The 27,907-nt window shown below is 48.0% G+C and overlaps 1 protein-coding gene across 1 annotated transcript in view; it reads right to left on the minus strand.

Moving 5' to 3' along the window:
- Nucleotides 1–15,186: 15,186 nt before the first annotated feature.
- The window catches only part of LOC144141131 (bone morphogenetic protein 2-like), a gene marked incomplete in the record, with an annotated part of 400,398 nt that continues 387,677 nt past the window's right edge, over nt 15,187–27,907 (minus strand). The window contains 1 exon segment of the mRNA XM_077672664.1: nt 15,187–19,099. Coding sequence (XP_077528790.1) covers nt 18,600–19,099 — 500 coding nt within the window.

The following is a 27,907-nucleotide window of genomic DNA, read 5'->3' on the forward strand; positions in this document are numbered from 1 at the left end:
AGGGGACTCTTAGGATCCGGAGAGTAGGCGCTAAGGGCATTGGCTGCCCAGAGATTCTTTCGGATGAGGGGTTGGTAAGGGAGCGCGTCCTCTAGACCGTGCCCTGAGGATGACAAGGGCGCATTAAGCTGGTTCGCAAGTAAGGCCTCTGGGGCGAAGGGAGGAGGTGGTTTCGTCTGCGGCCTGTTGGAGACCGTCCTGTTCACCGCTGGAGCCAGAGGTGGCCCAGAGGGTTAGGTAATCGATAACCGATAACCGATAATGCGTGCCGGAGGTTGGGTATCTTGGCTCGTTTTTCCGGTAGCTGTATTAGGGTGATATTAAAGAGCAGGGAAGAGACGACTAACCCCCGAGGCGTCCACGTGGTGTTGGTGAGATGAATGGTCCGAGCTTCATGGTTGCTGTGCGATCGCTGAGAAATGCTTTGACCTAATTTAGGTTCGGGGGTCGCAGTTGGTATTGCTGAGGTTATCCAAAATTGCTTGGTGTGTAACGTTGTCAAAGGCACCTTTTACATCAAGGGCTAAGAAGGGCCACGGCGTTGTACGGCTGCGATAGTTAAAGGGGCCATGCAGACAACATGCAACCTTGGTTCATTCGAAATATTGCTTCGTTATTATAACACGGACACCACTTTTAACACGAATTTAACTCAAATAAGCTATAATGGTCATGCGACCCACTGGTTTATTTCCCGCACTAGAACCGGCGGCCGGTAAAATCCAACGCAAGTAACACAGGTGCTATAAGCTGGCAGACCGAGCTGTTTCCGCTTAAGATTAATGCATGTTATTTTAAAAGCCGTAAGAATGGTGGGGTAAAGAATGGAAGTTACGGATGCAGAGGTAAACATAGAAGTACCAGTGCGTACTGCGCGCACTATGACGGTTATTGCTGCACAGCCGTCCGGCACGTTCAGCATACACTCGGCAACTGGCATAAGCGACATTCTCTCCAGCCACTCGAGCATACCCAATGTTTCACGAAATGAGTACTGCCAACGAAAAAAAAAATTATCCAGGCACAAATCCGGTAAAAAAAATGGCGCAGCTTGCACTAGTGGTGAAAGGCAGGCGAAACAGCAGAGCTGGAGGCACCTCCCTTCGTTGGGGACCCGGATGTTGCACCTCACATGGCTTTCTGAACTTTCTGCTGAAAGTTCTCCATGACTGGCAGACCAGAATCATTTTGTCCGCCGGCTTTCACATCTCTCCTGAAGTGGACCGCATTAGCACGCACTATAACCGACGGCAACCGGCTTTGCAACCTCGGCGTCCGTAGCGCGACCTTTCCTGTGCGCACGAACAGGCGTGAACTCACGTGAACTGACGAGAAGTAGAGCTTCCGAGAGATCACGCCACGAACGCTGGGTAGAGTGTTCTCGAAGGTCGAGATGGCCAATGTCAGGCGCTCCTCATGAGGCGCACGCTCACCTGCACGCGCTAATTTTCCCTGGTATTTTTGAGCGCTCCTCACGTGGCGCAAGCCCACACGCACCGTGACTCGGAGAGAGGAGAGCGGAGCGCACACATGCCGCAGACTCCGCCCTGCGCGAGTGGGGTGCGATAAGGTTACGTGGTTCGGTTCGGTGTTCTTGTAGGCGGTTGCTAGGCAACGTGGGGCACAGCTGAGCTGAATTTTCTGGTAATGTTCCACTTCGGAAGTAATAATTTAAGCACACACGTTGTTAAAACAAACGGGATTGGACAGTGGTCCCGAGAGATATGTTGGCGCCGGCTAGGAGGCTGACAGGAAACGAAGCGTCACCTGTTCGCTGCGGACCTAGTCCGCATACGTATACCATAGAGTTTCTTAGTAAGTGTACTAGAGAGGAAACTGCGCCTGGTAATCCATGTCGTCGTGGAGATTTATGGCTTGGGCTTGGCATGACAATTGGATTCTTATGCGTTTTTGGGGATTTGCTTTCTTTACTATGCATTAACACGTCTACGAGCTACGAGGAATCCGAAATCCTTCCTGTCAGTTCCTGTTCTGTGGTAGCCGTGTTCGGTGAAACAGCAGGCAGTGCGTGATCGCACCTGACGTTGGTCATGCCGCAGTCGAAGGACGTATGACTGAGCGGGTAATATGCCGCCGCAAAATTTGCAGACGACGAAAAAAATAAAAAAAAAATTCCCGCGCCTTCCCGCGAGGGGAACACGAGTAAATGCAGAGCATTGGGGCCTCAGTACTGATTGAAGGCAGTGTTGCTTCCATCGCTTCTTCCGTGATGCTGGAGTAGCAGACACAAGTAAACGTGGGCACGAGCGTCAACCAAGGAAGGAAGGAGCAACGCAGTGACTGAAACACGAGCGACCGCTAGCCGCTATATTTGCAGCGCGCGCAGTAGAGGGAGAGCAGTACGGGGGGGAGAGCGCGCATGCGCAAGCAGCGCGCGCCATTCCACGCCCCACCGCGCTGCTATCACGCACCTGTTACGCCGGGACCGCGACGGAGCGAACGGGCTGACTACGACGCATGCGCGCGCCAGCTGCTGTTGAGAGAGAGGAGGGAAGGAGAGGCGCACCTGCTGCGGACGCGAAACTGTTGACACCATCCGACGCAGGAACAGGCGAGGCTAAGAAATGCTCTGCATTTAAAAGGTACTTCGACGAAGACAAGATACAACAGATACGATACGGGCGCCGGAATCCGTCCTATCTTGTCATCGTCCATGACTGTTTGACGCTACGTTTCCTTTTTTCTTGTTAAACTGCAGCTGACGGTCGGTGCACCGGTTCACCATGAAGGTGACGTTTTCATAGGCACGCTGCAGAAACTTTCCAAACTCTTCAAACAACTTATTATTTGAAATAATGGTAAAGTTAATAAAAAGAGTCTATAATGAGTCCCCCCCTCTCCCCCCCAAATATTAACATTGTTCGTAACTACCACCGTGGGCTGCAAAATAGCAGGAACAAACGTTTCGGCAAAAATACGCTTTACCTCCTTTTTTTTAGTTTTAAAACAGCCTGTTTTATTTTCCACTTACATAACTGCACACTATTTTTCGCGTTTCCGTGGAACTTTGTTTAAATTTGCGGTCACCAAAACGTTTCAATCCAAGCCAATGTTGAAATTTAGGCGAGCGCATTATCTAATGGCGGTCCATGATGACACAGACGGCCTTGATGTGAGCCGCATAGACAATACCGCCAGGTTCCTCTCTAGTGTATATTGTAAGAAACTCTATGATACAGGCGGCGTTGCGTATACGTTCGCCACAGTGCTTGCTCGGGATACGTAATCGCAGAAGTCACGAAACACACGATTCAGCGAGAGCGTCAAAATGTATGCTGAAATTGTTTAATTTCTCAGTGAATAAAGCATCGTTTGGTGCCGGACAAGCGCCAGCGGCACTAATAAACACTAAATCTTTCGAATGAACGAAACTTGCATTTTCTCTGCATGGCCCCTTTAAGCACCTGTTCTTTGAGTTATAGAAGGGCATTTTGCGTGGACAACTTTTGTCGAGTACAACGTTGGTGTAGCAGGTGTTTTAGTAACTTCCCGATGCGTGAAGCCAATGCGATAGGACGGAGGGATGTTTTCGAAATGGGTTTGTGTGGTTTGGAAATAAGTGGTACTTCCAAATGTCGCCTTTGATCCGGTAGGGTTCCTGTTTCCCAGTGTTGGTTAAAGAGTTGTAGCAATGATTCTAGATATAGGATGTGCAGCTGGACATCCTAGATATAGAATCATTGCTACACCTCTTTGCTAGAATCATTGCTACAACTAGGTTACGGCGGATGGAGTTCGGGATGCGGTCCTTGCCTGGTGCAGAGCACGTTTGAGCTTGGCATGGATGGATTGCAACTCGTCCATGTTGAACGGGCATCGAGGGTAGAGTTAGGGCGAGAGGTATAATTTTGAATGGGGGGAGGAGGAAATGTCGTGGGTGAGCAACAAATGTTGGTTTGGATGGTGGGAAGGCGATCTCGAGGATGGAGGGAGCTGCTGTGTATAAGTCATTGTATTTGTCGATTGCTTTGAGAACGCGAATTGGTACTGTCGAGCAGGGGGTGGAGCAGGTGCCAAGCCTTGTTGGTGCCTAGAATGCCTTTGGGTTGGTCACAGGTTGAGTGCCAGTTTTGCTTGTACAGCGCGGCTGCGTACTCTCGTGCCTGAAGGAAAAGATGCGCGACACTTTTGCGGAGTTTACTGTTGTGCCTGTGGGTCTTTCACCGTTCGGTGATGCTTCTGCGAGCTCTTCAGATGTAGAGTAGGTGTCTGTCGACAGTAGGATGGTCATCAGTTAGTATTATGTCTTTAATGTGTTGCCTAGCTTTTTGTTCAAGGCCCTCTGTCCAAGCGGAAAGATTTTTATGAATGGGTGGTGGCGCGGCTTTATCTTTCCGGAAGGACGGCCAGTCGGTCAGTTTGGCCACCCCTCGTTGAAGCGTGATGAGGTAATGGTCACTACCGAGATTTTCTTAGCGGCAGACCCACGTCCCATTAGGACAGTGACGAGTCTAGGTGAGATCGGGTATTGTGTCCCTTTTCTGGCTGTTTCCCGGATTGGTTGAATAATATCCCCAATTCATTTCCTTCCCTTTTCCTTTGACTACAACAACTAATAATTACAAGCGATGTGGCCAAGTTGGGTATGCAACAGCTGATGGTTTTAAGTCCTCGGAATATGACTTCTTTTTTGGTAAACTTTGGGCAAGAGAAAAATGACGTCTTAGAAGCGGTAATGTTGGATTACATCTTGGAATGTGATTACAAGAATGAGACTCGGTGTTCCCTCAAAAGCCTGTGAGGAAAGTTCTCAGGCTTTCTTATGGGCGAAGTCATTGCCCGTTAGTGAGCAGTGTCCCGGTGTACACAGGAGGTCTGTATACCAGACGTTAGCGTGTTGACTGAGGAACTTCTGGTTGGCAGGGGATGCGTTACCCGCTAGGAACCTACGGCAGGCAGCTAGCTGGGCAGTCCGTCATTATGATCGCTGTGGGAGTTCGAATAATGGTGAAGGCCACGGCAAAGTCTTCGCGGCTCAGTAGATGTCGGCTTGAGTGAGGCGCAGGTGAGAATATGGTCCTCGGTGGTTATCATGGCCACGTGAGTATAGGGATGAGAGTGAAGCCCGTTCTACATGGAGCGAATTTCGCCTGCGAATCCGCTGGAACGAACATTCGTACTTGCGAAGTTCGCAATGCCTGGAATTGTCGTCTACATGGGGCCTGCGAACGCCGCGATTTTCGCATTTCAGATGCGCCTTGTTTGCAGACTGAATTAAGTTTGCCACCAGGAAAGGTTGTTGTGATTTTAACAAGGGTGGTTTTATTTTACTTTCTTGGCAAGTTGTTTCTGCCTGGTTTGCGGTAAATATAAATTTATTTGCGGTTTTATATAAGAATCGCCAATTCTTTATCAATATACGCACACACAGCAGAAAAGACAAACGTTTTTTTGACAAACGCTTGTATGAGCGCGACAAACGCTTTTGTCGCGCTCATACAAGCAACGCCATCTGGTTTCCAAGTGTGCAAGTGGTGCCGAGCTGTGCTCCTATTGGCCGCAGGTCCGGCCCCTCTACGCCGCACATGCCGCACGAGCGGCGTTTGCTCCACCGGTTCAAATGTTTGGCACTTTGCCGCAGCAACGAAAAAATGGGGTTTTGCCGCACGAGCAACGCCGCACCAGCGAATTCGCCGGCGAAATCGCTCCATGTAGTACGGGCTTAAGGGCAGGCCTTGGTGCATAGGGATTTGTACTGTAATCCATATTCATAGTCTTGGCTACAATACATCCATAGACTTGGCTACAAGCGGGCGACGACCGAGATGTGAAGTAGGATGCTTGTTTTTGGGCAGGGGTGGATACGAACAAATTGACAGCAACGATTGGAAGGGGGTTTAGTACCCGTGATTTGAGAGATTGACATGCGAAGGTCTTGTAGAAGTGCCAGTTCTGATGATGTTTGAGTATGGCCAGGACCTTGATTCGGAAGATCGATCTTTAAGAGTACTGAGACCGAGTTGTGGATGCCTCACGCAGTAGTTTAGTCATCGCAGTAGTCATCGCAGTAGACTTGGGTGTTCAAAACTATTTAGACGGCGTTGCGGGAGAGGCGACCGGTGGATTCAGTGTCACCTTTTGTGAGAGTAAGGTAGGGTTCGATGTAGGTCATCCATGATATGAGCAACGCCCCGCAAAGGTGGTGACGATCGGGATCCTTCACGCCGCGATGTCGGTTGTAGATGCGGTGGAGCATTTGCGTGACTTGGATAAAGGCGGTGGTGAGCATGGATATGGGCTGATTGTTCCGTATGTTGGCCTGGATATTAGCACGAAGTATCTTTCGTGAAACACTAAGACATGAGATGTCGATCGGCGGTAATTTGATTTGAGTCTTCTTTGGTAGCGGCGAGATTTTTTGAACTATGTAGAGGTAAGATTTCTGACATGCTCAACAAAGACTAATCGATCGCCCGCATTGTTCTACAGCATCAGTGGCTCTTTAATGTATGCTTTTAATTTCCCCTGAGGAACCTGTGTTGGTCCCAATAGCAATGTCATCCGCATAAACAGAGTGATAAATATCAGGATAGCTTGAAGCTCTCGAGGCGGGCTAAGGAGGGAGGTTTAAAAAGTAACGAGGAAAGAAAGGGGCCTTTAGTATACAGTATCTATGCATTTAGTATTGTCACTCCTTGGGCCGTATTCTTAGCTCCTCATCTACTCCATTTGATTCTTCATCTCGGCTGAGGTTAGGATTACGCAATGCTAATGCATGGGCAAATCAATTTCAAGAGCCTCCTCCACTGGAGGTTCGAGTGGAGGGACGGCTCAGAATGCTAGGGTATGTGTGGGGAAATCAGCAAAGTAGGAGTAAGTACGGAGGTCACAGCCCCTTCCATTGAGACGGGAGATGATGACAAAATGAAAGGCGCTATCGAATGCTCTTTTTGGGTCCAATGCAAAAATAGTATGAGGGGAATTTCGGGAGTCTACGATGAAAATGTCTGCCTTTAGGCGAACGAGGGTATTCTGCATATCAGATGTTTTCTACAGCCATATACGGTTTGGAGTTGAGATCTTCGTCTTCTGGGTAGGTTTGTACAAGTCCGAGTTATATGCGTTCCACCCAGAGGAGAGGTTAGAGAAATATGACGAAAATTGTCGAGATCAGGGGACTCGTGATAAAAAGAATCTTTGGGGTTTTTTTTATTGGGGTGGGAGGTGGCTGTATTTCTTATGTGTGTTTATGCGCTGCAAAAAAATGCTACTTAGAGTCATCATCCCAGTTGGCTAAGAGGCGATAGGTTGCATGATCGGGGCCTGGGTGCTGTTTTGTTGCATTCGGAAAGGGGTGGGAGAAGTTCGTGAAGTCGGAAATCTCTTTCAAGGTCCGGATTTGGTTGGCCCGTGTAGAGAGGGGGAGTAAAATCTGTAGCTTTGTGGGGATATTTAGTTTTTAAGAAAGGCATGGAGTCTTGAGAAGAGCCCTCCAACAAATGAGGAGTTCGAGTCAGTGGGGGAAGAGATTCGCACCTTTTGTATGAGAGTCAGTGGAGCAGGAGCCGAATTCGTTTGGGTGCCAGGTTCCTTGTAGGCATTCACACTGATGCAATTAATTTTCTTTAGAAATGTGGTTGGCGTACTCCGTTGCTTCTTGATTAAGAACAGCGACTATGAGGTGAAGTTTCGTTTTGTACCACCGTTGCTTCCAAGGATTGGTCCGGCTACGTCGACTTTCCCAATCTCTTAAGAGTTTCGGGTCGGCCGCACATGTGTGGATGTGGTAGTTACTGTTTTTATTGTTGAATTAGCAATATGGATGAGATCATCTATCCATGGCGACAAGGGTTGACTGGGGTTAATGAACTTGGAGGAAATGACCATTGTTACAAAACAACTGTTACGAGACCCTGTAACGGGCGTTTGCGAGCTACCGTTGCCAGCACCGCGACGTCACCTATACTGAAGCCCGAAACGACATTTTAGGCTGCGTCTTTTATTGCTTGCATTTAGCGCTCACGCGCCAACTTCACCGCCTTTGCTTGCCCTAGGTCATCATCCCTGAACACGGTGTAAGATACACTTTTAGGTGTGGACACAGTAGCACGAAAATCTGTAAGAGTTGGTGGCACCGCAGCACCGCGCGTGGACCTTTGATTGAAAGGACATCTGGTGGCAGAACTCTTAAATAAGCTTCGCAGCTTCCTAGGCTTCGAGTGACTTCACCGACGACTCTCCGAAGCAAGGTGGTCCGCAGGCACCAGCGGCAAGCGTGTAAAACAAGGTTGTTTGTGTGAGCTTACCATGTGAGCTCACACAACTCGATCTTAAAGCGTAATTTATCGCATTGCTTAAACGTCTACGAGAGTTCGGGCGTCCGAAGTTCCTTTAGACACGCGCGCAGCTCCTCTGAACATTAGACACTGGCAGTTAGTTTGACACCATCGATTGGTCTCCGCTGCTTCGTGCGTGAACTTACCCCAGTTGTGCAACGTCATTTACGACGAAGAAACATCAGCGTACTCGCCGCTAGTTTAATCCATTTCAGAAACTGTGCCATTTTCCTTGTATGTCGGGGCGTTGTTCCGGCTGCGGACGCTTCCTCTTTGCCGCTGCTTCTACGGAGTAGCTGGAGGGCTGTAGACAAGGGTAAAATCGACGGCAATGCATCGTTTGCGAGTGCTGACCTCTTCGGCTTTCAGTAGTACTTCCCCTTCAAGCCCCGAACAATATCCTTTCGCGCAACCGCACTCTCAGAGAAATGCTGACCGCAAGTAACATCATTTTCTGCTGTGGATGGCTACAGAGCACGCATTCATTCGTTTAGGATCGCAGGGAACGTTAAATAATGTCACGTTTTCTTGCCCGCCGTTGCAGTACGTACTCAAAAAGGCATTTGCACCCAATTTTTTCGTTGCGCAAGCATAAAATCTCACTTGTGCGAGTGCTCAACGGCTGCGCGGCACACATTCCTGTCGTTATAGTGTTTTATACCTTCTTTTGACTGTTACCGACTCAAAACACGCGCCTAGAACACGTTGAAAGACTGGAGCGAACGCAAAGGCTTTCGCACGGCTTTTTTTTTTTTTTTTAATTATCGTCTTGGCTGGCGAAACCGGCCAAGCGGCGGCGAGCAGACATCGGGCAGACGAGGGGTTACGGAAACTGCCGAGAAGGCCCTACAAAGAGCCGAAGAGATCTGAACACCTCCGAGCGGGCGGCGCTCGGGCAGCCTCTTTTCTCTGCCGCTGGAGGGCGCTTCCGTCGACGGTCTCAGCGGCGACAGTTTGGCGAGTTTATTAAAACAACGAGTAAACGTTTTTTTTTTTGTAAGCTGTGTCCTCACCTAAACTATACCTTACACCGTGGCCCTGACTGCGCCTGCCGACCATTGGGTATCGGCTGAGCCGCGCTGTGCCGTAAAGGCCTCGGTTGGCCAGCCTTCACCGCCGTTGCTGCGACACCGTTGCCAGTGGCCTTCTGAGAGCGTAAATACCAAGTGAGTTCCTCCTCACTTCTCCCAATGCGCCAGTGGCCACCGCGACCTCTCCAAAGCTTTCTTTCATCCATGGCTTTGGACGTGCCGCTTGTTGCGCGGTCAAATAAGTCTCTGCGGCATGGAAAGGACCCTCCTGTGCATGCACGTCGGCCCAGAACCGTTGCTCTGGGCTTATGCTTCATCACTCTTTCAGCCACTGGGAGTTGTTTTTGCTTGTTTGTGCTCGACTCTGCTCTAAAAACTCCATTTTGAGGCGTATTAGACCGCTGTTACGGAGGGTAACGCATTGCCGCGACTTGGCGAAGCTCCAACATCGGCGATTCATGGCAGTGCTTTAGGGAGGGAGTTTGAGAACGTTACTCTGGCGGTTTGTGTGTTCATGTTATCGCAACCCAGTGTGCTGTATTATAATTTGTCTCTTCTTGCCATGGATTAAAAAGCTTAAATTTGGCCTCTATCTTCTCGCCGTCGGAACGCAAGCAACTCTCCTCTTGAAGCCATTCGCCAGTCACGGCAGTTCGACGACAGAGGCCGTACTAGTGCTCTTCGGTCTTAACACCTTTCGGTAAGTCGGTAAGCTACCCCCGTCTTAGCAATGTAGTTGTGATTTTTCATTTCAGTACGATAAGGCCGTGATCAGAGCCAGTGTTTTCTTACGTGAGGAACCAGGAACCAAGGAGAACCAGAAAAACTAGAAGGACCTGGGAATCCCAGGAGGAGTAACAAAAATTTTTCAAATTTTGGCCGTTTTTAAGTTTTGGCTGGCTACACCTGGGCGATTGGGCGCGCCGTAGTGAAGGGCTCGAGATTAATTTCGACCATCTGGGGATCTCAACGCGCGCCGAATCTCGACAGACTGGCGTTTTCGTTTTTCGCCTCCACCAAAAAAACAGTTCCCGTGGCCTGGAACGAACCCGCGCCCTTGGGCTCGTTATTGCAACAATAGCCATATAGCCACCACGGCGGGTACCCAAGAAAAATAGATCTGGGGTCGTATCTTTAGTGACGCGTGTTGGTGAGTCAGGACAATTGAGCAGAAGTAGAATGAGCTCAGCGCGTTAGCATGAGTTGTTCTAATAGGTTCCTTATGAATGCATGCGTACCGTCGCGCCAGGCGTACCTCGTGGCGCCCTACATTTTATGCGGTCTGATTTAACGCCAGTGACGTCACTCGATTAAAAAGGTCACTTAAGCAGCGTCGTTACTGTTGACCGCAGTGTGGGGAATTCTAGGAGCAGTGTCGGTGGTGCTGAAGCGAGCAGATACTGCGGCTATTCGATTTAGTCTCGGACTCACTGCGGACTCCCCGAGAAGCAGTCCGGCATTCGTTTTCCCCATACACCTCTATGGCGTGGGCTATCGTGAGGTTCCCGTGGGGTTCGCGGGCTCCCCACGAAATAGGCGCAGTGAATACGATCCTGGGAATCGAATAGCCGCGATGTTCGTAAACAGGCGCAACAGCGATTCTGTAGTTCATTTAACAAGCTACGCCCAGCACTGTGGAGGCTACAAGGCTCGAAACAGATCCAGCGAATAAGCGCGTCTGACTCATCGCCACATTCTACGGAGGCAAGCTGAAGAAAAGCGAGGATGGGAGTTGTGGCCCCGAAAGAACCGTCCCGCCCACTGCCGGGCAGATGGCACTGGCTCGGTTCGCCTTGTAGTTTCTGCCCCGCTGCACGAAGTTTGTGATATGAACTGTAGAATAGAGGTGTTAAGCTGATGTACGCCCCGTCGGGCAGAAAACTGCTGTAATCGTGGTTCGGAGGCCGAAAAAAGTAATCTAACTCCACACAGGATGCAATAATAAAGTATGTACATATCTCGTTACACTCGGAAAGGTGCCGCGGCGCCCGCATATATCCTTACCCACTTACGTCACATGGCACGCTTAATGAAGGGATAAATTCCCTTCCCTATCCCATGCTGATTCTGTGTTCCCGGCCTTACATTTCTTGTACGTGTGTCCTGTGTTGGTAACCTTTTTTTGCTCGTAGAATTAAGGGGGCTGGTCCGTGGGATTGGATGCTTGTGCGCTTCGGGATACGTACGCCATGAGCTTCAACACCAGACGTGTGCTTTGTGACACCATTAAGCGAAGCCTTGTGATTTAAGTACGTGTTGCAGGTGGGCAGCAGAACCCGATTCTCACTTTTTGTTTGTCCCTGTACTCGGTACCCCGTATTCTGAATCTTCATGATCCGGGGAGTTCGCGCCAGTCTGATATAAAGTTAAACTAGAGTGGAAAATCGACCTTGATAGGGCGCCCGGTACAGGGTCGGCGCACGTGCGTAAGCGCACAACCAGTTTCCCCGCCTTCGTTCATGCGCTGTGGCGTTGACCGGTTCTCCACTTTGCCATAACTCTCTGAGGGCTTCCTGTTCCGCGCATTTTACACTCACATGTTGATGTCGCGAGTTTCCATTCCTAGTATGATTGTTACGTCCTGACATGTTGAGATCCCTTCAGGTCGTTGCAAGCTTTGCCTAAGCAAGACAAAATATGTATACTGAGTGCCTCAGATTCCCCCTTTGATCTGCCAGCTTTCAGATAATGCAGGAAAGTGTCCAGGCGAGCGTATATTGAGCAATGTAATGCGCTAGCTAGCAGTGCTGGTGTGCCCGGGCAAACCAGCAGCGAATCGGCTCCACAGGCCAGCACGGCCGCGTTTCAATTGTGGGTTAAGGCGGCTGCATCCAGAAGATTCCTCAAAGTTTCAGGGAGTCCTTACTAAGGTTAGCGAGAGAAACACCAATTATTACACACGCTAGTTTTTCTAGATGCCCGGGTATTTTGGTTGTGCCGGCCACCTCAGTAAAAGTAACCACATTGCGCAGTTAGTGGCTCTAGGGATGCCAAACACAAGTGTCGCAAAAGCAGCAAAGCACACACGCAGGTATACGCACAAATTGAAGTTCAAATCAAGAACCACAAGCCGGCATACTATGCAAGAAAAGAGAAACCAAGCGAGCACTGAATGTTTGTTGGTCTTTATTTGGATCTCAGAGTCGATTGGGGAACGTGCATGCAGGAAGTCGAAATGTTCAATGATCGCTCACACACAAATATGGAAGGCAGAAGTCGCACTGGGCGAGCGTTTTGCAGTGGGCGCTACGTTTCTAGACAGCTATATAGAAATATACACAATCTCCGGGAGAAACCGGAGTCTTCGTGTGCTTGAGAGGTGAAGGAAGAACCGCACATCGGGTACAGAGACGCCACGGTACACGTAAGCCATGCTATCTGTACACTACGTCAACCAGTAAGATTGACAATTCAAAATTCTGAGAGCACGCAAAAGCAATGCACACTTGTCTACAGAGGGGTGAGTGTTAGAGAGTGCCACAGATTTATTTTAAGAACCTTACACTTAGCAACTGGCCTGACCTCTGGCTGGAACTTTCCAGATTGTAGTGATGATAATCTTTATGCAAGACGTACTCTTTCAGAGCTGAAGTTGGTGGGCGTACCTTACATTGCCAACCTTTGCCATCCGAATAACTTACACGTGGTTAACAGAGTGCTGCTAACCGGGGCTTAGGTGCAGTATTACTGTTGCTAAAGGGTATCATGCATATTTCACTTCTAATAGGAAAGCATTTTCAAAAGCCCGATCAAACAACTTGTCACATCTTGTCACTGATGGCAGGACCCGCACTCAGAAACGACTGACCATAAAAAAAAAAACAAACAAAAAAAAAACTCCATTTTGCAGGCACAGAACTGTTCGAGGGAAATAAAGGGAATGTGCATCGGACAACAATGTTCTTTAACGGCCTGCAGAACGATGCAGACTCATACTGCAGCAATTCCCTTTGTGTGCAGATATTGTTAGCAAAAAACATTAATTCTTACAACACGTTGACACGCTGTTTCGCTCTCATGGATCTATAGAAGCATATTGGGAGGCTGTTCAGAACAGTATATTCGAGTAAATTCAGGGTTCAGTACCTTAAGTCCGTCCGTATGACAGTATTTCGACTCCCATGTAAGATGAGAGGCAAGAAGCCAAAGTAGACCAATGGAGGTTGGAAGTACATGCATTCCCATGTACAGGTTTAACCAAGGACGCGCAAGGACATATATATTACAGCGCTTCAAAAGGCTTGACAGTAATCACTAAGAACACTTTTTACACACACTATCAGCGCCGAATGACGTAGCGCTTTTCTATCAGTTCTTCCGGCATTTTGAGCGCCCGGAAATACAAAGTGATGTCACCACTGTCCATAGAAGATTACAAATTTCGTGCGACCCCACCAGTAGTGCGCGGGAAAAAAAAAAAAAAAAAAAAAAAAAAAACTTCAGTTATGCACGCAATCGTACTTGGTTGTCCTGGGGCTAATCTGAACAAGATTTTTGTTTTAAGAAGGTAGTCAAGCAAGCGCTGGGTGGATTAACGCTCTGTATTGTCAGAAAATAAAATATTTCCGACGAGCTTCTGCATTAAAACTTAAAGAAAGCGAGAGGGAGAAAGAGACAGAGAGAACTTTAGTGATAGAGAGAAGTCAGCCTCGCAACAGAGGAAGGAAGAGTTAAGGTGGCCATTTGCAGTTCCCGACAACAGCCCATTACGCCCATCATGACACCCGTAAGGGGCATAGGGGGTGGCAATGGGAAAAAAGCGCTTTACTGCCACCCTTCTTCATTCACCGTCGTGGCTTTGAGCCAATGTTGCCTAAAAAGGAATATAATAAGCTTTCTTTGCTCGTTGCGTGTCGTGCATAGTGCAAAATTCCATCCATCGGCTCAAAGTATAAAAAGGGGCCATGAGGCCGAAATACGTTTTTCTGCATTCGAAAGATCGTCTCTTTAAAATATACCTGATACAACTTTTAACCTAAACTTCACTCAAATAAGCTACAAAATGACGAAAAAGGAGACTACGCGCGGTAATCCCCAGCTATTTTCCCCCACTATAGTTACGGTGCAATACAGCCGACTCTGCGACTGGCTGAGCCGACAAAATAAAATGCAAATAAAACAGGGATTATAAGCTTGCAAGAAGAAATGTTTTTGCTTGAAATTGAGTGCATATTCTTTTTATTTCCGTAAGAATGGTGGGCAAACAATAGAAGTTCTAAACGAAGACGTAAGCCCACCCCGTATACGGAACTACCACCGGCCTACGTGCGAAACACATCCGTGGTGAAGACAATTTTTTGGACTCGGCATGTCTGGCACTACACCAGCCGACTGGCATAAGCGACACTGCCCCTTACGTTACCCTATTTGTCCAGAAATACCCAATGTTTATGAAACGATTTTTATATGCACCGTAACGAGATGCGGGATGCACAGGTCCGACCAGAAGTAGAAGTAAACTGAGCAACAACCATCGCCGAGAGGCATCGCTGCACCATTTAGGAAGGCCGGTGGCGACCGAGCGCATTATCGCATGCCCTCCGGCTTAAAAAAGTTCTTGCCCGAAGGAAAGCTGAGTTCCGGTTCCTGTTGAATTGCAACGTCTGGATGCCCCGTGGAGTCAAGCTATTAGGGAGTTTTTAGCATAGCGGCTAGCGTAAACTAACGCTACGGCGGCGGGTTTCCGGGACGCGACTGCGCATGCGCTCGCAGGGACGGCGAGGAGGTCGCCTCTCACCGGAACGAATGCGCGGGTTCGGTGAGGCATGGGCGCCCGCACCCGCGGAACGAATGCGCCCCTGCCCAGTCGGGTCTCGGCACCCGCCGCCGTAGCGTTAGCGTACGCTAGACGCTATGCTAAAGATGTCTATTAACTATCCGTTTTCGGTACATACCTACAATACATCACTGCTTACGTCACAAAAGATCCGATGCAGCGGGAAACTAGAAATTTTGGCTTCAGTTGTTACACTTCTCAGTGAATAAAGCATCGTTTTGCTGCCTGACGAGCTTCGAGGTAGCTATAAAATGCTAAATATCTTGAATAAAACTGTTTTTGTTGTCTTCACAGCCCCATTACGCACTTTGGTATTTGTTAGGTTTCTCCTAAGGTTGAACGACCCTTGTCTCCCTATGCAGGAACATGTTCCGTGCCCAACAAAATTACATGGCCACCTTCAGCTTACGACGACATTCTTCGAAGAAGCTTTTCTATACGTCTGTATAGGCAATAATACAATTTCGCGCAACTCTCGCACGTTGGACCTCTTGGGTAGAAAGACCCGAGATTTTGGCAAACCTGGCTCCTTGGGGTCAGCATGGTGGAGCCCCCACGAATTATGACGCAACGAGAGGGTGCTGAATTCTTTCTCAATCAGTTCTGTGTGCCACGAAAAAACCGCGCGATATTCTCAGAAAGTTGGGCCCTGTATTCAGTTGGGGCCTGTCGACATGCCGGAATTCTGCACTGAGCCATGTCCAGTCTTTACCCGAGCTATAAAGGCTAACGGGTCAGATTCAAGGCAGAATATACACTTGTACACCGCTTGCATGTTATTTGAGAAACGAGCATCGAAAGTCACGAAAATGCCTCGTTCGAACCTACCGTTAAGCGTGAGAGCTTTAGCGTAGAGCAGAATCGGGAGGCCGCGTAACCGCCTCCTGCACCAATTCACAAGATACGCATTGTATACAGGATTTTGCTTCTAGTCTGTCATTGTAACGGAGGCATTGCTAGTGCTAGGTTTGGATTCCACGCCACAACTGTTCATAGAAAAAACTGACTTAAAAAAGCATCAGTGAGCCCCAGAGTAGAAGCCGAGGTTACCTAATTTATCTTCCTGCTGTTGAATTCTTCAACAAATATTCAGCGAACTCTGTACACTTCTAAAGCGGTAAAAAAAAAGTGTGAAGTTGACGTATCTATGGATTCTTAAGACACGAGTGCCGCCCAAGCGTTCTAGCGGGCTTCATCCCATGTCCACAAAGTAAATGAAATCGCCCCGTTCATGATGTACTAAACACTGTATAACCGAGAAGGAAGCTTGAACCGCCTCAGCTTGCTTCCACGACTCGTATTTCGAACTCAACATCACACGCGCAATCGGTGACTCGTGGCACCTCTCCAGAGGCAGGTACATCAGGTCAAGCGATGTTCACTAGCTTTCATGCTATCGTAACTGCTTTCCGCCACTGGAGCAAAAAAAAAAAGAAAAGAATATTTCTTCGTTTATACATGTATACAAAAGTGAGTTTGTTAACAGCTTTATGGCACAAAACCCACTGCAGTGCAAGTCCTGCTCGATGGGTCAGGGAAAAATAAACGACATTCAGGGAGCACAGTATCCCTCAGGGCAGTAGAAATAAAAGGATTTCTTTTTTGTTTTTTTGCACACTGCCTGACACGTGAACAAACGTAAACACATTTTCACTCTGGGAAGTGGGTGTATAAGCACTACTACTTGTGTGTGGTTCTCCACTTTCTCCTTAAAATGCCAAAATAGGTTCCGCAAACGTTAGCGATATTTCTACCCGGATGAAAGCTGGTTACCACGAAAACCATAATGGCGTCAAAACAGTGATAGGAAACTAAGCAATACATATTTTTTTCTTTTATCTAACGCCAATTCCCGGATTTTCCATTTGTTTGGTAGGGTAGCCTGGATGCCCATAAAATATTTAAGTACCCTACTGCAAAACCAGACACGAACCGCAGGAGATGCAAGAACATGATGGCAAAGCCGACATGAAGCCCCGTCTCGAACACCGACGGGAAACTTGATGAGAGCCGAAGCATGCAGCAAAGAATCAATGTTCGTACCTTGGCATCCAGCGGACTGACTCTACGAGTCCTCATTTACTGGTAGCGCCGGTCATAAGAGTCACACAGGCGCCGGTAATTAAGGCGACGCAATGCGGACACAAAATGAGGAGTCGCTGTTCTACAGAAGGAAAAAGATTTTGGCGAACCTTGCTCTGGAAGAGACGCGTCCGCAAAACTTGTCCTGGACGTGTAACGCGGGTTGAGAGCCACTCTTAACCCGAGTTTAAGAACCAGGTTTCTCTACATGGCGATCATTTAAATTAAGTAACTGTTACGAACACTATAGCGAGTTATTCGAGGATCTATATGAACTTTGTTTTCGAATATCGGTGCTTTCCGACTTGCGCAAGAGGGGAGGATACGTAACTATTTAAAACACATACCATTAAACAAGAAACACTGTAAAGTGTCGAGATGCCCTCTTAGCTGCATAGCGTAGCGCAACAGCGCCAATAATTATCCGACACTTTCGTATATAAGAACGTCTAAAAACAGTAAGTATTCGTCTTTACTTTGCAGATATCTCAGGCTGGTGCAGTTAACCTGCGCAAAACCAAGCTAGACAGGCAACCTGCAAGTGCTCAAACATTTGTCGTCACAACCGCACAAAGACTTCGCGTTAAGAGCTCACTCACTAAGGGCCTCAATGATAATCATGCTATTCACGCCTTTTTCCCGGTCGACCAACTTCTCTTGACACTGCCTATCAGTGCAAGGATTCAAGGGTTCAGCCGTTAGTAGTTGATTTTTGAAATGCAACTACCACAGCTCGACACCGCTGCACACGGACAAAGCGGTGTTAACGAAAGCAACGCGAACAGTGTCTAAACGCATCACAGCCTGGCTTTTTTTTTTCAGTGAAGCAAACCACCGAAAAAGTCAGCTCAAATATCGGGCCTTTGCTACACCGACTGCACGCAGACCGCCACAAATGTGACGACATTCCTGATCGGGACACGACTTGTTCCAAGCGCCCTAGAACCAAACAGCGAAAAAGGAACTCGCACGTCCATGCCGGTTGAGGAGTACGGCGACTATAGAGTCGTCACCCAGATCAGTTTTCTAGAAGACACCCAGAACATCAGACTTGTAAGGGGCTGTCCGTCCGGCACAAAGATTGAAACAAACGTCCAGCTCACGTCGTGCACACACTTGATGACACAAAATCACGCAGGGGTTGAGTCACACACAAGGACAGAAGGGTATCCAGAAAAGTCCACTGGGGCTCGCATCACTTAACACGCACGAGCTACCTGTCTGGTGTAAAAACCGAAAGAAGAGACTGCCAAATTAACGAACCTTCTCACGGTCAAGCGCTGAAACAGCCTGTTTTCAGTCCATTCATCAGCGCTTAGCATGTCTCAAAGTCAGGGTCGGAAAAAGGATTGGGTGTTCTTAACACCGGCTGCGATGGCCCTGTCTGTGCATGTGCGTGGGTCGAGCGTGCGTTCAGTGGCATCCGCAGCTAGCGGCCACCATGTCGTCGTACTGCTTCAGCACCACGTTCTCGTTCTCGTCGAAGTACAGGAGGCTGATCGAGTAGAGCTTGTTGGGCACGCAGCAGGGCGCGCCCACGCCGGCCGTGAGGCTCAGCTCGTTCACGATGCTCTGCACGGTGGCGTGGTTGGTGGGCCACTGGTTCTGGCCCAGTGGGAAGTAGCACTGGCCTTTGCAGTGGTACGCGTTGTACCCTTTGGGCGAGATGATCCAGCTGGACCAGCCGATCTGCTCGAAGTCCACGTACATCTCGTGTCGTGTGCAACCGAACGGCTCGTCATGAACCTTGCCTCCCGATGAAGGCTTGCCCCCGGGGCCAGGTGACGAGCCCTGGGGAGCCGCGCGCACACTGCGCGGGTTCGTTGTCGGCGTGGGTAACTCATCGCTGGTGCTGACCGCGCCAGGCAGGCTCGCGCTCGTGGCTTGCGCTGGAAGCGATCCTCCGGTTGCGCCTGTGAACCAATAACAGAGTTCGTCAGAAGGGAATAAATAGGCATAGCAACCAATTACACATAACTTTACAACTCCAATTTTCCTGTAACCAATTCCAGCCAGAGTAACTAATTACAGTGAGTTGCGAAACTCTTTATAGCGCCCATGTTCCAAAAATTTCTCGGAGCACTTAAGTCTGCTTACGTGCTTTGAAGGCGAATGCCTGGCGATGCTTACTAACAGCTTCTTCACTGCTACATCGCATTTGTGTTTTCTACCTCGCATGAATTTCTTTATCTTTAGCCGCGAATTCCTTCGACCGCGTTTTTTTCCCTGCTACACTGTGTTTTGCGTCCCTTTCTACCGCTAGCGTTTCTTCGTCTAACCGCGCGAATTACGTCAGCAAGCAGACTGGGAGGCGCTACAGCTTCCCTAGAATGCGGGGTTCTATGCAGCTGGTGTGTACCTGTTGTGCTCACATGCCATCACGTTCAGGTGTCAGGCGGCTCGCACTATTCTACAATGCTTAGGTGTCCAATTCATTGTTTTGTGAATTTTGTGGAGCGGGCACATTGCCCCTCGAAGCTCCTCATTCTCGGGCAATACCGAAAGTGGGGATGTGCCACGAAGGAACGAAAGACGGCAAGAACTATTCTTCTACCGCTGGTAACATGCGGAGATATCGCAGCGGTACCGCATTCGGCTGCTATTGTGCAGACCCGGATTCAAATCCCATAGCTGAACACGAACACACACGCGCGTCTACCCACAAAAGAAGCGCTACTCCGCGTACGAGAGCGGAGTGGACATTACAAATTAAATTGCACATAACAATCAAACTAATTCGGATGACACCAACAACGTAAATTGCTTAAATAATTACTTTTAAATAATTACACAAAACCCAAATTAGACAAATTTAATTACACATGACTTTATACCTCATTCTATGTGAGCAGCATATCCCCCTAGGACCCAAGTGAGCTTAGCGTAATTGGTATCAAAATTCGAAACGCTACTAAAAAAATTAGACGTAACCGGAGGAATTGTCCTGGATAAGATTACCCCGCGTATGCTGAGCCGTTGGCGGAAGAATTTTTCGCACAAACTCAGTAAATAATACCTGTTAACAGGTGCGTTACCAGCTGGCTGAAAAATTGCTTATTATCCTTCGAGTTTTTGTACGTCACTGAAAAACGTAGTTGAAAAGTATAGATCAATTAATATGATGTCAGTAGTATGAAAGGTAATGAAACACATCGTCTACTCCGCGAAAATGGAACACTTAACTGAGATTTGCAGCTCAATAAACCAACAAAACACGTTCTAAAGGGACTGTCACGCGCTACCATGATTTGATGTCAGATATTGATTCAGGTGGACAGATTATTTTGGAGGTCTTCCTTGACATAGTAACACGTTAATTACCTTTAAATAAACTTCATATATGAAATGTAGATTTTCTTATGCTTAGATGGATGGGAAATTACTTGCGTCAGCGCCGACAATGTGTGGTTTGAAACGGCAAAATTTTCGGAATGTTTACGTGACGTCAGGAGTACCATGGTGTCCTGTATTGGGGCCACTTTTGTTTTTATTTTACATAAGTAATATTTCTCTGCGTATTTCGTCATCTATTCGGCAACTTGCAGCAGACGATTGTGTCGTGTAAAAACAAATAAAAAGTGAAAGTAGCATTACCCAGCTGCAAACTGATTTCTAACGTATTCAAACCTGGTGTTCCATAAGAAAATAAGTTTAAATAATGCAAACTGTGGTCATGTTTATCATGTTTATGTTACAAGAAAAAGAAAGCAAATCGAGGCTGAATACTTAGCAAACAATGATCTTGCCTTGCAAATACTGCAAACAAACGTTGACAGACCGATTTCGTAATGATGGCTGTAGCAGTAAAATTAAAAGCCAACTTTCCTAAGTCTACGCTCAAGAGATCGTATTCTGATACACCCTTATATTTTTATACTTAGTTCCGCCACAAGAATAGCTTGGTTTCGTCTCAAAAAACAATCTTCTTCTATCAGGATGCGACTCCACACGGTGTTAAGCGTGTGCGTGTTGGGAGTCCTGCAAGAGGCGGAAGATATTAATTTATACCGCCCGGATCGAGCCCGTATTGTCACCGAGCTCGGTGTTGGCAAGGAAACTAATTTATATTGCGGCCTCTTGCAGAGTCTAATCCTGGGTGAGAAAGCTGCTTGACGTTAAGAGGTCGTCGGTTTATGTTTTCCCTCCATTTCCTTGCGGACCAACTCAGCTAGTCTTTCACACACACACACGCAAAAAAAGTCGGCTGGTGTGAAGAAAGCGTGAGGGCAGGCCGAGCGGAGGGACAATGGAGACCCTTCTTCATTTTGGCGCTTGAAAATTCAATGGAACCGCAAGAACAGAGAGCCAGCGGACACGCGTGCCGCAAGAATTCGGAAATCGAAAGAGGGCGTGGTGACACGCCGTACGAGGACAGTAAGCTGTAGCTGCCGACGTCGCCAGAATCGATGCCCCGAGCGGCTACGCAGTGCCACGTTTGCCAGAGTATAAGTCCACGGCATTCTTGACTGCAAGCGGTGATTTTATACACGTTGTTTCAGAATTTTGAAAGCGAGGTCGTAACACATTTGCTGCCCAACGTGCCGCCACTTATCCACTCGTGAAAATTAAGTGAACCACTGAAGCCAGCATTGATGCCAAAAGAACACAAGGCACAATGTACTACAGTACAGTTGCGGAACTAGAAAGACTGAACGCTGACCGATTATACTCCACGGGACACGAGCAATGTACTGGCTATGTTGGTTATCCGTATCTTAATCACAACACAAACGGGCAATGACGAATAAAAAAGGACCACCAACAGGACCCTTGTAGTGGACGTCCCATGTTCACTCTGAGTCTTGTTTTAGCAAGCTTCCGGTTTTGATGCAGTTACGATTGAAAAGTAATATGGTGCCCGAGGATGCTGTTTGTGTGGCTATACCAGTAGTACCACCATACTACAATATGTATCGCCATATATAACTATTGCACCAATGTTTTTGTAATCTGCTTCCTAAATCTTACATCTAATAGTTTTCTGCTCAGTAAGATTAGTTCTAAGTTGGCGCCTGCGTTTGGTCATTTTATATTCACTCTTCTCGTAACTGCGCTGTAGTAAATATGTACTGCGGGTTGCTTCAAAACGTGTGCCAAAGGCCAGCCATTCCCTGGTGCCTGTCGAGCTGTTCAAATAGCTCTGAACTCGGATCAAAAACGTGCGCACGATTAACACATATTCATTAGTTTTTGGCTCGCGTATTCAATTAAAAACGGCCGATTCGCAATAAGTGTGTCGATGTGACCTCCCTGATCTTGCCTGTAGTCAGAATAATGCGTCCTTCATTCTCGGAGCCAGTCTTCACCGATTAGAGAGTCTGGCTGAGAAAAGGCTGGTTGAAAACTGGCGGACTTAAAATAACATGGTTGATAAGCTTTCCCCCCTGGTGGTTCTTCTCTCTCTCTCTCTCTCTCTCTCTCTCTCTCTCTCTCTCTCTCTCTCTCTCTCTCTCTCTCTCTCTCTCTCTCTCTCTCTCTCTCTCTCTCTCTCTCTCTCTCTCAGGCTGGCTCAAAATAGTGAGGCCACATGTGCGGTATGTCAGCCCTATACATGAACTTGCTCCCAGGTGTAAAAACCAGAAATATGGTATTCAATGCGTCTCCAGTACTGTTTAATTGATTTATTTAATAAAAATGCGATTTAATAAACTATTAAGACTAGTATTTTGCCAAGCCTTGGCTAAGCTTGCCTTACTGCATGGGTATATTTGACGGACGACCATACAGGGGTACTGCAACTGTCAAGGTCTGGTTAAAATACTACTTATGAAAATTGTTGATTGAAATAAGTTAAATTGATATTAATTGATCTATCGGCTGATTGATGAAGCTTTCGACAATTTGCTTTGCGGTGTATGCAAATCTATTTGCACGTATCTATATACAGGGTGATAAAAATTAAGTCTACAGGTTTTTTTGAAATTAGGCGATGAGCTTTACGAGAAGATGACCTCTACAGTGAGGTTATGAACCAGGCGGACACAGAATTAGACGGTGATTATTGATGTCGGGGGCTTAATTAACTAAAATTGAATAATTAGCTTTTTAGTGGCTGAAGTAAGCAGACATGTTTGTATTGAAAAGTTCGACTCAATCGTGTTTCTTCACAGTTTCATTTGGCAGAATTCTTGTAGCGCATTCGTACTCCGAAATATCGAACTGCGAAGCTTAATTGCCGTTCGCATGATTACAAAAAGCTCCTCCCTTTTGTTCTGTGTTTCGATAGCGGTTCCGCCCACTGCAGGTTGCGATAACGTCAGCCAAGACTGAAAGGGTGCCAGTTATCGCTTTTGCCTACGCCTCCCCCCCGTTGTCAAACTAAGGACCGCACACAGCAGGCACGTCACAGAAGGGAGGAGCTTTGCGCCGGTCTTCACTGTCTAGCACGAGTAATCATGCGAACGGCAATTGAACTTCACAAACTTGAGGCTCTGCCCGATGCGAACCGCTTGGTCTGGCTTTACGAACACGCAACACGGCGTTTTTCGCAAGCCCTTCGTTCACCGCACCAACCGTGCTAAACGCTGTGACGCTTGCTCGCTCGGCTGCACGATGCTCCTCTTGTTGTCCACCAGTATCGGCATTTCGTCGCCGTCATTTCCAATACATCCTCTTTTGCGCTTACTCAGGCCTGCACTCGCGGTGCACCCCGTTTTACGCTGGGACGCCGTACGACGATCGTTTCAGGCGGCGAGGATCCGCCGCTCCCCAAGCGACAGGCAGCTGCGCGAACGCAGCGCCACCGCGACAGCCCGGGTAGACGTCACCCCGTTCCACACGAGCCCTGCCTTTTCTGTTCCTCTGCCACTATCTGTCCACGGATCGACGGCGCATATTTATGGTGACATAGGCCATCTATTGCTCCCGCAATAACCAATCGCCTGTCGGTTTCTGAAAAAATTTAAAGACGTGCCGGACAACCTACGATTACGCATGCGTGACTTAAAGAACGGTGATCATTGTTATCATCACCATGATGATGATATTATTATTATTGTTATTATTATTATTATTATTATTATTATTATTATTATTATTATTATTATTATTATTATTATTATTATTATCTGTTTAAGCACAAGTGCACCGGGTGAAATAGACTCAGGTAAGTACGTCGACATTGCCTAAGACGGCACCCTACGGCTTAGTCATTCTATAAGTCACTCTTTCACACTGCAGCAGCGTTTCAAAGCTATTCATTGTGCCGTGGCAGATACCTTTAGCTGGTCGAGGTTTTGCTAGTGCATCGCTGTTTCAAACGCGATCTAGAGTGAAAGCCTGGTTAGTAAAAATAAGAGATCAATTTAAGCGTACACGGGAGGCCGCCAAATTAACCGCTAGCGCTTGCGCTCGCTGCGTAAAGGACGAAATACGGAACACCACAAATGCTCCTGACAGTACACACCAGAAACAATGACGGCCTGCTGGTGGCGAGGGCCCTCAAATGGCAGCCGAACCACGCATCGAATGTATTCAAAGAATTTGGTTTGTTGGATTCCGGTTAGGGGTAGCACCCGCAGGAAAAAAAAAAAAAGGGGGGGGGGTGCAGAAGGGGGAGAGCTTGAGTGCGGACTGGTTGCCTGCTTTGCTAGCATGCACAGCCCGCCGCTCTCTCTACTTGAATAGTGTCAGGTAATTAAATGGCCCCCCTCGAGTGTGCGCGGAAATCGTTAAAACCCATCTGACGCGTTTCACACCGGATGCAAAAGGAATTCTGAGTTGTGCCCCTTCTTTTACAGCGACGCTTAGTATGGCTATGGTCCCGCGCATTTTTGTTCAGATGGTGCAAAAACGCAGGTCCCGAAATTGACGTAAAATCATTTGATTCTATGCAAAACCTTATACGTCTCGTCAGTTATACATTTTGAGTAAATTTGTTATCGATAGGCACCATTTTCAACATCAATAAAATCTCGGGTAGAAAACAAAGGTTTCGGAACCATTTGCCGCTGTGCGACCCACGTAGGTCATAGCTGACTGACTGACTGAACAAACTTTATTGAGGAATAGGAAAAGGAGGGAATGGGGTAGCGGATAGAGTGGAGTGGATTTCATGGGTTGAACCCTAGGTCCAGGGCCCCAGTGGCTAGTGCGCCTGTCTTCGCTCTCTCCAGCAGGTTGAGTTGGTCCTGTAGAGATGAGCTTGCCAGGATTGCCTCCCATGTATCCAGTGTAGTAGGCTGCGTTGAGGAGTTGCTGGTGCCTGTTCCCCATATGATTGGACAGGACCATGTGGCGTGGGACAGCGTGGCTGTCTCGCCGCATTTCTTAGAGTTTTCGTCATGGTCTCGATGCTGGTGTCGCAGCATTTTGGACCATCTGGATTTGTGTACGTACGTATTTGTCTGGATTTTTCGCAGTATTTGCGCTTCCGAGGCCGTGAGGTCTTTATGCGGATTCGGGAATTGAGCCCTCAGCTGCCGGGCTAGCAGGGTTTCACCATAGGTGGGCACTGTGTAAGGGCGCCTGGTGGTCCCGTCGGCTGCGTGGTATGTGAGTGCACACGCAGCCGCATTGGCCGCCTCATTCCCTTCCAGTCTTCCATGTCCCGGGGTCCAGGTGATGTTATGGAACTTTGACATTTTTTGCGGCAGTATGTATCTGAGCAGTTTGGGTATTCTGCCAGCGGTAATCAGTTGTGCCGCATCTTGGGAGTCTGTTACGATGTTGAGGCTTCTTTGCTGTTTTAAGTGCGAATGCACTTCTTAAGCGAGCCTGAATCGTCCGCCGCCGTCGTCCGCATAGCAACAGCTGCGGGTGCGCGCGCTCCTCGTCTTCCTCCTCGTCTTCCCTAGCAACGGGGGGAGATGGGCGCGCGCTACTCTCCTCCTCCTCTCTCCGCTCAGTGACTGCAGGTGTTGGGCGCCTCCTCTCCACTTCGGGCGGGAGAGCTCTCGCTCGCGTAGCGGGCGCTCCGCATTCCGACGCGTGAGGGCGCTCGTGTAGCCCTCGCCGTAACGGCGGGCGCTACTCTCCTCCTCCTCTCTCCGCTCAGTGACTGCGGGTGTTGGGCGCCTCCTCTCCACTACAAGATCACGATATCCACCGTAATCGCGCAATCAACAACCGTGCATTCGCACTTACACACTCTCCCCCTCGGGGAAGTGCGAGGGAATTTTTCTCCCAGCCGAATGGCCAAAAGTATAGCCACAGTCAAACAAGCCGAAGTGGGTAGGTCAGCTATAGTACGCTGCCACTGCCCTCTCTTTGTCGGCGTTCCAAGCACTTTGGTGTCTTGTTTGATGATGATGATGGTTGAGTTTTAATGGCGCAAGGCCAACTGGGGCGAAGAGCTCCAACACAGTGGTTATATACGAGAGATGACATAAACACTGAAATTGCTCAACAAGAACACGATTAAAATCAGTCAAAGACAATGGAGATGGCTGGTGTAGAAGGCCAGGTTGTGATTATGCATGGTATGAAAGTAGGTATAAAGAACTACGCGTGATAGGAAATGAGATGTAAAAATTTGATTTCGCTCAGAAAAAAGTGCGCTGTAGAGGAATAATCGGATCATCCGCTAAATTCAGTGATGGGTATAGTGGGATGTGTTGTCTGTATAGTTGCGAGAAGTGTTTGCGTCTTGTTGTGTGGAGTGCTTTGCATGTAATTAGAATGTGAATTACGGATAGGCCTTTAGTGTCTAGTTTTCTCCGCATTGTCGGAGAGGCGGTACCGCAGTGAGGACAAGTCTTCGTTCTCCATTTTGAACTTCATTTCTCTTCTATGACCGTAATGAGAAGGCTGCGTATAGCTCGGGCTCCAGCTTCACTGGCCATCCCCATGCAGTCTAAAATCACAACAGGAATACCGCAAGAACCTAACAAGAATTCCTGTCGTATGACAAAAAAAAACGTTGCTGTGACAACAGGAGTCCTGTTGTTACGACAAAGCCATCTGTTGTTACGACACACATTTCTGTCGTAACGACAAAGTCAATTTTCTCAACGACAAACATTTCTTTAGGCACAACAGAACTACCATTTGCGCTACCCTTCCCTAGGGGCAATAACTTTAAAACAATGGGCAACTACTGACGGAACATCAGGATCACGACAAGACAGGAATTCGGCACGACGGAAGATCAAAATCAGGACAGGAATACCACACACGACCGAACATCAGAATCACAACATGACAAGAATACGACAAGACAACAGTACGACTCGCGAAAATACGACAAACTACAGAATTTTTTCTTGTCGTCTTTTTCGACTGGGCGCAAAGAGCGCCCACACCGTGGTTATATACGAGAGCCTTCACAAAGTGGCATGGCTCATGATTTTTTTTATTTCACCGTATTTCTCTTCTATTCACATTTCCGAGAAGAAACGCAGCAAGGGCTTATCCTTTTCGCCGCCCTCTTCGTTAATGAGTTTAAATGTGAAGGCATTAATGGTCCATTGGGCAGAACAGCCGCCATCCGACCGCTTTAGCGAAACGGCCGCTAAAATGGCCGACGGCGCAGAGAGAATGAAAGTGAAGTAGTATATATAGTTGAAAGAAAACAAAATTAAAATAATTTGACTTGATGGGAGTTGAACCACGGGCCTCCGGAATTCGAGTCAAGCACGCATCTCCGGAACCGCTTCCTCTCCATGGCAGTAGATGAGCAAACGGGGACGGACCTATTGCATGCGTTGTGGTATTCGATATTGAAGACGTCAACAACCAGTGGACGCAGCAAGACGTACACTAGGTATGACGTTACTTGACCG

This window comes from Haemaphysalis longicornis, unplaced genomic scaffold, assembly GCF_048455015.1.
Source record: "Haemaphysalis longicornis isolate Haplotype H1 unplaced genomic scaffold, Haemaphysalis longicornis Haplotype H1 scaffold_1, whole genome shotgun sequence".
Classification (NCBI taxonomy): domain Eukaryota; kingdom Metazoa; phylum Arthropoda; class Arachnida; order Ixodida; family Ixodidae; genus Haemaphysalis; species Haemaphysalis longicornis.